This window comes from Cryptomeria japonica, chromosome 10, assembly GCF_030272615.1.
Source record: "Cryptomeria japonica chromosome 10, Sugi_1.0, whole genome shotgun sequence".
Classification (NCBI taxonomy): domain Eukaryota; kingdom Viridiplantae; phylum Streptophyta; class Pinopsida; order Cupressales; family Cupressaceae; genus Cryptomeria; species Cryptomeria japonica.
Genome location: NC_081414.1, coordinates 191444710 through 191456595, shown reverse-complemented (window position 1 = coordinate 191456595; position 11886 = coordinate 191444710). Strand labels below are relative to the sequence as shown.

General features: G+C 32.0%; 1 protein-coding gene across 1 annotated transcript; it reads right to left on the bottom strand.

Annotated features, from left to right (window-relative positions):
- Positions 1 to 3221: 3221 nt before the first annotated feature.
- Positions 3222 to 4250, bottom strand: LOC131079184 (probable E3 ubiquitin-protein ligase ARI8). The gene is made up of 2 exons (XM_058017090.1): positions 4050 to 4250; positions 3222 to 3893 (listed from the first exon to the last, which is right to left on the bottom strand). Exons 1-2 carry the CDS (start codon positions 4248 to 4250, stop codon positions 3222 to 3224), a joined length of 873 nt encoding a protein of 290 aa, XP_057873073.1.
- Positions 4251 to 11886: the final 7636 nt, after the last annotated feature.

The window sequence follows — 11886 nt, the reverse complement described above, 5'->3', positions numbered from 1 at the left end:
ATGATATTTGAAGAAGACAATATAACTCCATCAAAGATAGCATTCAAGAGAATATGAATATCATCAATAGTGTCGTTTAAGTTGACAAGATAGGGCTCACAAAATAAACTTGCAATGGATGTTAATTACTCATCCCAAGTAATTATATTTTGAAGATGATATATATCCTACTACACTAAACCATAAGTACCATTGATCCTACAATACTAGTCTTGTCAAATGTGATAGTAGATGGAGGAGATGGAATGTTAGCACATGTTTTTGGAACCTTAGTGGATGAAAGAACACCAAGATTCAAATAACCATATTGCATCTCCCCTAAGGTGTCTACACTAGATACTTGAGTGTGTACATCAACATAAGGAATAATGGGAGAAAATAATTAGGTGTACACCTAAGATTGGTGATCAACTTCCCCAAATATAATTATGCAAATCTTGATTATTGATAAAATTTGTAGTGAACTCAACTCTCTTTCCTACTACACCATGTGTGATGTGATTGATAGAAAGGATAGTGGTTAATAAAGATGGAACACAAAGAACATCATTAAATGATCATTCGTACATGTCAATAGATCCTTTCTATTAACATTTACCTAGGTATTATTATCCATTAGGATATGTGATGATGAACAAGAATCAAATGAAGAAAACATACTCTCCACTGAAGAGATGTGATGTTAAGCTCCAAAATCAAGTATTTGCCTCTCTAACTCAACTCTATAACCACAACAAGTGCTTGCCCATATTGTTTCTCTAACATTGAAGAAAACAAAGATGAATTGCCAATTGATTTGACTCTTCTTAACAAGATGCTTCAACTTATCAATCTTTTTTTAATAACATTGATGTTCATCATGCCTTGAGTTATTGCAATATGCACACTTGGGCTTCTCCTTCTTAGATGATACCCCTTGAGAGGGAGAGGATTTAGAATCTTTGTGCAATTGTTTATATCTTCTTCTTTTTAAATTTCTTTTCAAGTTTTCATGATTCTTTCTATATCATAAGCTCACTATCCCCCACTACTTGGTTTACAAGACTTGAGGAGACCTATTTGAATTAATTTCATTTCCTATTGGATTAGAAGAATTGAAAATTCACTATAATTAGTCAGGTTAAGTAGTTAGGTGGTCATTTTTAATGTTAAGTTGAAAAAGAGTTGTCTATATTCCTTATGTTTCCATCAATATCACCTATTCATTTCACTTTATTTGTTCTCTTGATTCATTGACTCACGTCTCCCCTTCCTAATGATCATTTTGCAACAAAAAACTAATACTTTTGACGATTTCTTCATCATTTCCATAAAAACCAAAATCCCTACAATATTTCATGGCACTTGCCCTCATATGAGAATTTAGTCATGATGATCCTTTTTCATTTTAAAAAATTTTCCTCTTCAACAAAATTGCCTAACATAAAATTTTCACCATGTTCAAATTCTATTGTAGTTTTCTCTTCCATTTTCTCGACTTCAATATGAATGGCATACACTTAACTGTATTTTGCTACTCACCTCCCCTACATCTAGGCATTTGAATGCCCTATCCACTCTAACATATGCCACCAAATTATCTTCGAAAACCTCTTCTATCATATTCCCTTACTATATAGAGATCATATCCTCGTATCTAGTTTGATAAGACAAGTTACCTTCTTATTTGATTCCAAATGATTGACCTCATCTAGCAATTTCCCCTCGAGTTCAACTTCCAAACAAGGTGAACTAGTCATCAAATGACAATCTTCTTGAGTTTTGAAACCATCATGGTCCTTGCATCTATCTTTTCCAAGTTAATAATCTTCATAACTAACAACCCACCAAAGGGACGAATGGCCATTCAACTTGGCATATGCATTCCCTTCTTAGGGTTATTTTTCAAGATCCAATTTTTAGAAAAATATTAGGGGTCTCAATCTTGGCTAACTTCCCTTACCAAAACTAGCAATCATTTCTATAAGAACAATATATAGTCCAATCTTTACTCCTATTTCATGTAGTAAGTCTCCATGGGGTTCTTTCTCTTCACTTAATTTTATAACGATTTGTTATGTTGTCTCCACATGCATTTAATTTAGCTTGTATGGTTGTCATTATCTTAGTTACTATCCTCAATACAGCAAGTGTAGGCATTTGACCTTGTCCAAATCTTTCAAGAGGTATACCTATGAGCCATTAACTTCTCATATCATCAACATAACTTCAATTATCCGTTATAGCACCACAACAAGTGTTGATGTGATTGATGCTCAAATTAACAACCATGAACCACACAATCTTGAGAGTGCATTTACAAAAGAAATTCTAAAATTAACACAAGAACGAATAAATCTTTTTAGAACTCAAAAAAATTTGATACAAGACAATCGTTTGCTCCAATATTTATAATCTTTTACAAACCCAAATACATCACAAACTTGGTCAGTTGGACCATCATCCACTTCAAGCTCTTCATTATCAAACGTCTAGTATAGCACCCTCAGCCGTTTTCCCTATTTTTAACCTACTATATGGATACACGAAGATGCATTTCTTAGATAGAAAGTGTAACTTTTAAAAAGATTTATTCAAATTTTGTAAACCCTTGATATTAGCTACCTGCTCATGATAATGATTGTTAACAGAATGTTTACATCTTATTCATTTCCTTGGCTTTCAGTTGAAATGCATCACCAGGAGGATTTTGCAAGAAATATGTTGTAAGGTGTATGCCCAATGTCAATCTACTAAATAGCTTAGCCACAACTGCCAGCTAAAATATCTATTTCTATTAAATGAAAACAGCCTTACTTTTCCAGCGAAGCGGATAATTTTGTCTTTCAACATTGCATATATCACAGCAAAATTTAATGTCAGACCTTTAATTTAATTTATTAAATGTTTTGGCATACTTCTCGTTTACAAATTTATTTCCAAATTACTTGCCTTTCACAGTTTGCAATTCATTTTGATCGTATTTCTACACCATTAATATTATTGAAATCAGACGAAACTCAAATCAAGTCATGCTCACTGCTCCTGTCCATCAAGTGAATGGCCATATATTAAAATAATGGAGTGACAATTACGCCATCAATTAAACTGGCTGCATTGAAAGTTGACACCTATGTTTTCACATTAAGCTACAATTCTTTCTTTCAAGATTCATTAGCTGCCCAGCACACATAATAATGGTTAATGCTATTTCCATTTCATTCTCTCTCTACTACATCATCTTAACTATCATAATACCAATCAAAGGCATAATAAGCATCATGGTCGAACCAACTGCCAAGGCAGAACAAGCAAAACTCAAAGCAACATGGAAATACACAAGTCATATGCCTGCAACCTCCACCTTTCTCAATGGCAGAATTACACTTGGGGCAAGGCTTTGTGTTAACCAACTTCCAGTTTTCTGTTTTCCCAAAATCATTGTTCTCCAACATACTCTTTTTTGCAATCTCACAATCTACTGGACCATGAGCTTCCTCTAAACAGTTCCAACAAAACTCATAACAGCATTCACAAGTAACCTCATATGACCCTGATCCACTTCCATGATTACCCACTTCAACAGCATACTCACAACGAGGGGCTGGACACCATTTGATTGTTTTCTTGCTTTCAACATACGACCTAACAAGGTACTGTCTGTACATTTTTAGATAACGTTCCTCACAAGAAACCAATAAAGAAAGCACCATTTCTTGACCTACAGAACGTTTACAAGATGGTTCAAGGCATTTCAGTCTGAGACATCCTGCTCCTGCTTGATCTATTATTTCTTGAATCCAGTTTAGCCAACACCCAATACAAAAATAATGCCCACAAGTGCCTCCTCTCATTCCATTGATGCTAAAACTATCACTGCAAACACCACATTCCATCACTGAATTTGGATCAACCTATGAAACCCTAGTTTTGAATAGCCCTAAATCTCTTCTTATGTCCTCCTCCTTCACAAGCCACTCATCAATCACCCTCTGGAAATCCCACCCAAAGTGAAGCAAAAGAATAACAGCCTCATCTCTAGAGATGGATAGGATAGAGCAAACACTTACCATTCCCTCTTCTTGGCGCTGGCATATATCTTCCTCCTTCACAACAGTATATATGTTTATCTTCTTTTCATGATGCTCCTGCTCAAAGAAATCAGCTACCTGGTTTTCATCTTCAAGTTCATCACTATCACAAAAATATTTATCAGAAGTATATTCTTCATCTTCTCCCTGGTTATGATGAAGATCGTCTTTGCCATCCATATTTTCAATCACCAGCGCAAACTCACCCACACTATAAAAACAGAGACAAAATACATTTATTGAAGCAAGATCTCACTAAATTTATAGACCATTTTAAAAAAAAAATTTAAATGGACGACATGTATTTCTAAAGATAGAATTAGCTATTTTTTTACTTCGCCTAATAATAGCTTGAGGTCACGGCTTATGGTAAAGATAAAATAAGACAAGAACGAATTTTTAATAAATATTAATAAAAAAAATTAAGTGGGTGAAAAGCTAAGAATTTTAGAGTAAACAGAAGTTACAGCAATAAAAAGAGTGAGTTAACACAGCCACATAAGTGCACTGTGCAGTCAAAATTATAAATTTTGGAAGAATCTTTTCTTATTATACTAGTATTTAGTATATCCTAGATATAGGTAAAAGAAATATTAATATAAAATAACTATATAATTTTAAAATGAATGTTATTAATATAAATTAATATGTTTATTTTTAAAAGAGTTATTTAAAATATATTTTAAAAAAATATTTTGAAGGTGGTTATCATTTTTTTTAATTCTATTTAATTTTTTTTAATTGTGATTAGTTTTTTTAGGAGTTTGTATTGTGTAGATGAGACTTGAAGTTCTTTCTAGTTCATTATGAAATTCATTGAATTGATTCAAATTTTTAAAAGTGTAATCATTTTTCTTGCTTATTTTGAATTCTTAGTCAATCTATATAATTTGGATTAAATGATTTAAATGTGGAGAACTATCATCTGAATATATCAATGCTTCTACACAACTCTTTTTTCACATAATACATCTCTTGCTTTATGGAGTAAAGAGATAGAAAAACAAGACATATATTATTTATTTAAACAAAACAAAAAAAAACTAAGAAAAATCTTTTATATAAATAAAAATAAAATAAATAGTGTACATAAAACAAAAATTAATAAAATTATCTTTAAAAGATTTTATTAAATCTATATATAACACAAATTTATTAACTTCAAACCTAAAAAATAACTTTTCATATATTCAGTGTATCTCTAAGAAAAATCTTTTATATAAATAAAAATAAAATAAATAGTGTACATAAAATAAAAATTAATAAAATTATCTTTAAAGGATTTTATAAAATCTATATATAACACAAATTTATTAACTTCAAACCTAAAAAATAATTTTCATGTATTTAGTGTATCTCTATTAATTTTATTTTACATATATTGTTTAATTTTAATTCAAGAACCATTTTATTTTATTATATTATTTTTATTTGAAAAAGTATTTCTATATAAATTTAAATTTTACTTATTTAAAAATTACAAATTGTTATTTCAATAAAAACTTGTACTTTAGAAAGATTACAAGTTCAAATTCAAAAAATTAATTCTTCTAAGTATATATCAACTATATTTTAAAAAAAAATTCATTAAATTTACCATTATCATTATAAAATATTTCTCAACAAAATTATAATTAAAAAATTAAATTAAATAGTTAATAAAATATAACAGTTAAATATGTAAGATACTTCAACATTCAAGAAACTTTATTAAAGTCAAAATGAATTTAGGCGATCAGGCTGAAAAAATGTAGGCACGCAAAAAAATTGAATGTTTCAGGTCAAATTAGTTGTTCTATTTGGTGAGTGATTGATCGGGAATTGGAATAATGATTGTAGCAAAAAATTCCATTTTGCAGATGCAAAAATAATTTTAAATTCATTCTTATATTTTAAATATTTTATATCACTAGTTTTAACTAGCCTCTTATATTAATTAATTAAAAAAATTAAATTTATTAGATTACCCATTTAGCTAATTAAGTAGTTTACTCTGGCATTTATCTATATATCGCTCTTTTTTTTTTACTTTTATTTAAAACTTCTATAATCTTAAATAAAATTAAATTTAAATCTTATTCATCTAATAACTAAATTAATCTTAATCATTCATCCCCAACTACCAACAACTTAAATAATTATAATTCATATCATGAATCCTTAATCAAATTAATCTTCAGTCCTAGACATCAATTTAATTGACCAAATCCTAGCTATTCATACCCAACTACCTTGTATCCAAATTCAAGTCAACTTTGAATATTATCCATTTTACTAAAATCAATATTATCCCTCTATTCACCAGATACTATTGTTAATTTCCAACTCCCTCTTGGATTCAAATAGAAAATAATAATCCTTCAATTATAGTCTTTCATTTCAAATGAATCTCAACTCATCATTTTTCTCATCCCCACTCTATAAATCCATTACAATCCTCAACTAAAAGAGAGAAAAATCCTTATGTACATACATGTTTCCACATTGAGGATTCTACAAGAGGAATTTGACATCAAAACACATCAAGAGCACATCCAATAACACAAGGTTCCTTTTGGATTTTTATTTCCATTTCAATTTGTATCCATTGCTTTCTCAATAAAAGGTAGTGGTAAGAATTGAAGTAGGATTCAGTCTTGTTTACATTTCCTCGTTTATTCCTAGTGGTAGGAATTGAAGTGGGATTCAATTTGTATCCCTTTATTTCTCAATCAAAGGTAGTGGTAGGAATTGTAATAGTATTCAATTTTGTATCTCGTTCTTTCTCAATCAAAGGTAGTGGTAGCACTTGAAGTAGGATCGAATCTTGTTTATATTTTCTCAATCAATGTTAACTATTGTTTATTCACATAATAAAATCAATATTAGCCCTCTATTCACCAAATTCTAGTGTTTATTTTCATCCCTCTCCAAGATTCAAATTTTATATATATATATATATAAAATTCAGTTATAACCATTCATTTCAAATGAATCTGAACTCACCATTTATCTCACCCAACTCTATAAACCCATTACCATCCTCAACAAAAAGAGAGAAGATTCTTTATGTAAATACATGTTAAACCCTCAATATATAGACTCATCGAGGCCTAGAAAACCACCAAAAGACAATACAATGGACCCAAACAAGGTCTCAAAATATTAGGGTAAGAATTATCACTACCCACTCAAGTGAGTACCCTATGACATAAAATGTAACTCCCCAGACAAGCATCTTTTACTCCCATTACACAAGTTAGAATATGTAACTCCTAATTGGTCCCTCGTGTAGAACTAATTGCATTTGATGCCCAAATGGAAATTAGAAATTCTCTTACAAGTCTAAATTATGTAGACCCTATTTAATGCCCCATTACAAATAATATTTCCAAGTCCCCAAAGAGTAATAAAAATGTTTACATATGTGCCCATCTTCATATGGGCTTCCTGTTAAGGATATAGCTTCATTCAGATTGAAGCAAATAATATATAACGACATTGAATGAAGGGTCATGTCCCCATAGGATCATGAGTCTACATTGCATAAGCCACATAGAAGTCATGCCCCTTATGTGGACATGACTCTTCATTCTTTTATTTATAGGTATCGACACTTGTTGTGAACTAAAACCAATAACCGTGGTAGTTTCATGAACCAGCAAGCTGTCGATATTATCATAGAAGATGAATAGTTAGAGTTATACACACACACACACACACACACACCCATTAGAGGTAAAACATATTCATTGTAGTGATCTTATTAAAGTCTATCCTCAATACATATTACCAGACTATTGTATTCTCTATCTCTGATCTAAGTTCCTTAACATGGTATTAGAGCCAACAGGGTAGAGAAATAATAAAATAGTGACATCTTTTTCTATAAAAAATTCAGACTTGCACTCAGAATCAAAGGAAAAACAATCATGGTGAATAGTGTTAGAGTAGAGGATAGACTCGACGGTGCATCCAACTTCGTCTCATGGTGAATTCAAATAACAACAATTCTTCAAGAACTCAAACTAGATGCATACATAGAAGAAGATACTAAGATGCCTGAAGACGAGCTAGAGAAAACAACCTGGAAAAGACACAATAGCAAGGCTAAGAAAATCATAATTGATGTTGTTAAAGATCACATTCTCCCAACCATCTCAAAACTAACTACAGCTTATGATATGTTCAAGACCATTCAAAACTCATATGATATAAATAATGCAAGAAGATTGCTCACTTTAAAACAACAATTAATGCATATCTACATGAAAAAAGGAGAAACAATCACATACTATTTCATGAGGATTTCAGAATTAAAATACCAATTGTCAACTATTGGCAATAATATATATGATATGGAGCTATCCCTAATAGCACTTAAGGGATTACCATCCAGTTGGGAATCCTTTATTCAAGGCATTAGTGCTCATCCAACACTACAAAATTCGATGAACTCAAGAATGATTGTACTCAAGAAGAATCTTGACTAATCACAAGAGGATCGGGTCCAGACAAAGGGGGAGAAATTCAAGCACTACATGCTAACACAAGCAACAAAGGGAAGAAAAGGAAGTTCAAATGGAAGAGAGGAAATAATCAAAAAAGAAAAGACTTCTCCAAGATTCAATGCTACAAGTGTGATAAATTTGGACACACTCAGAGGTTCTACCCAGAAAGAAAGAAAGCTCAGGCAACCATAGCTGAAGTCAAGGAAGTAGAGAATCCTCTATTTTTTGTAGCCTTATCAAGCGAACTAAACTCAAACAAACATATGTGGTTAATCGACAATGGAGCATCTCGACACATAATCGCCTTTAGAGATCAATTTGAAACCTTTCAAGGCCACTCAACTGAAGAAGTTACAATAGGAGACAATTCTACCTATACAATGAAAGGAATTGGGACCTGCTCAATTCAATTAAGAATAGGAGTTACATTACAATTGAAAGATGTTCTCTTTGTACCAGGTATCAAAATAAATTTGGTCTCTATTTTAGGACTAGCTGATCAAGGATATCGTGCCACCTTCCATGAAGATAAAGTTCTACTCTAGCCTAAAAACTCTAACATAAAGAATGTTATTCCTATAGGATCTAGAGATGGTAGTTTATACAAATTATGTAATACTCAAAAACAAGCACTAAATAATGAAGTATCAAACTCTAATGAAATTTGGCATAGAAGATTAGGACATATTCGATTTAGTGCCCTACCTTCTATAGGAAAAATTACCACAGGATTACCCAATCTAAAATCTGATCGTGTTGGAACTTGTAAAGGATGTGCTCTAGGGAAGAACTCAAAGGGGTCCTTTCCTTCAAGTGAAGACAAATCAAAAGTTGGATCTATTTCATAAAACTCAATCAAAGGTAGTGGTATGAATTGAAGTAGGATTCGGTCTTGTTTACATTTCCTCGTTTATTCCTAGTGGTAGGAATTGAAGTGGGCTTCAATTTGTATCCCATTATTTCTCAATCAAAGGTAGTGGTAGGAATTGTAATAGTATTCGATTTTGTATCACGTTCTTTCTCAATCAAAGGTAAATACATACTGAGGACCCCAGAAGCAAAAATTGTATCCAAAAACATCAAGAGCACATTCAATCACCCAAGTTTTCTATTGGATTTTGTATTTCCATTTGTTTTTGTATCCCTTTCTTTCTCAATCAAAGGTAGCTATAGGCATTGAAGTAGGATTCGATTTTGTCTGCTTTTCATTGTTCCTTCCTTCATTTTACTACATCACACCTTCCATGGAGAGAAAAATATTGAGTCCTAGAGAAAAAATAGTAGCATAAACATCTGAAAAAGTAATATATAATTCCTACATCTTAAACCCTCAATATATAGACTCATTGAGGCCTAGAAAACCACCAAAAGATAATACAATGGACCCAAACAAGGTATCAAAATATTAGGGTAAGAATTATCACTACCCACTCAAGTGAGTATCCTATGACATAAAATGTAACTCCTAATTGGTCCCTCTGTAGAACTAATCACATTTGATGCCCAAATGGAAATTAAAAATTCTCTTACAAGTATAAATTATGTAGACCCTATTCAATGCCCCATTACAAATAATATTTCCAAGTCCCCAAAGAGTAATAAAAATGTTTACATATGTGCCCATCTTCATATGGGCTTCCTGTTAAGGATATAGCTTCCTTCGGATTGAAGCAAGTAATATATAACGACATTGAATGAAGGGTCATGAGTCTACGTGGCATAAGCCACATAGAAGTTATGCCCCTACATGGACATGACTCTTCATCCTTTTATGTATAGGCATCGACACAAGTTGTGAACTAAAACCAATAACCGTGGCAGTTTCAAGAACCAACAAGTTGTCCATATTATCATAGAAGATTAATAGTAGTGATCTTATTAAAGTCTATCCTCACTACATATTACCAGACTATTGTATTCTCTATCTCTGATCTGAATTCCTTAACATGGTATTAGAGCCAAGTGGGTAGAGAAATAATAAAATAGTGACATCTCTTTTCTATAAAAAAATCAGACTTGCACTTAGAATCAAAGGAAAAATGATCATGGTGAACAGTGTTAGAGTGGAGGATAGACTCGAAGGTGCATCCAACTTCATCTCATGGAGAATTCGAATAACAACAATTCTTCAAGAATTCGAACTAGATGCATACATAGAAGAAGATACTAAGATGCTCGAAGACAAGCCAGAGAAAAAAACCTAGAAAAGACACAACAACAACAACAAGGCTAAGAAAATCATATTTGATGTTCTTAAAGATCACATTCTCCCAACCATCTCAAAACTAACTATAGCTTATGATATGTTCAAGACCATTCAAAAGTCATATAAAATAAATAATGCAGGCATATTGCTCACTTTAAAACAACAATTAATGCATATCTACATGAACAAAAGAGAAACAATCACATCCTATTTCATGAGGATTTCAGAATTAAAAGACCAATTGTCAACTACTGGTACTAATATAGATGATATGGAGCTATCTCTAATAGCACTTAAGGGATTACCATCCAATTGGGAATCCTTTATTCAAGGCATCAGTGCTCGTCCCACACTACCAAAATTTGATCAACTCAAGAATGATTGTACTCAAGAATAATCTCGACTAATCACAAGAGGATTGGGTCCAAACAAAGGGGGGGGAAATTCAAGCACTACATGCTAACACAAGCAACAAAGGGAAGAAAAGGATGTTCAAATGGAAGAGAGGAAATAATCAAAAAAGCAAAGACAGCTACAAGATCCAATGCTACAAGTGTGATAAATTTGGACACACTCACAGGTTCTACCCAAAAAGAAAGAAAGCTCGAGCAACCATAGTTGAAGTCAAGGAAGTAGAGAATCCTCTATTTTTCTTAGCCTTATCAAGCGAACTAAACTCAAACAAACATATGTGGATAATCGACAGTGGAGCATCTCGACACCTAACCGCCTTTAGAGATCAATTCGAAACCTTTGAAGGCCACTCAACTGAAGAAGTTACAATAGGAGACAATTCTACCTATCCAGTGAAAGGAATTGGGACCTGCTCATTTCAATTAAGAATAGGAGTTACATTACAATTAAAAGATGTTCTCTTTGTACCAGGTATCAAAAGGCATTTGGTCTCTATTTCAGGACTGGATGATCAAGGATATCATGTCACCTTCCATGAAGTTAAAGTTCTACTTTGGCCTAAAAACTCTAATATAAAGAATGCTATTCCTATAGGAGGTAGAGATGATAGTTTATACAAATTATGTAATACTCAAAAACAAGCACTAAATCATGAAGTATCAAACTCTAATGAAATTTGGCATACAAGATTAGGACATCTTTGATT

Coding starts and splice junctions, on each gene's coding strand:
- LOC131079184 (XM_058017090.1), bottom strand. CDS start 4,250: ATGGATGGCAAAGACGATCTTCATCATAACCAGGGAGAAGATGAAGAA. Junction 3,894..4,049: donor AGCGCCAAGAAGAGGGAATG/GTAAGTGTTTGC, acceptor AGGGTTTCATAG/GTTGATCCAAATTCAGTGAT.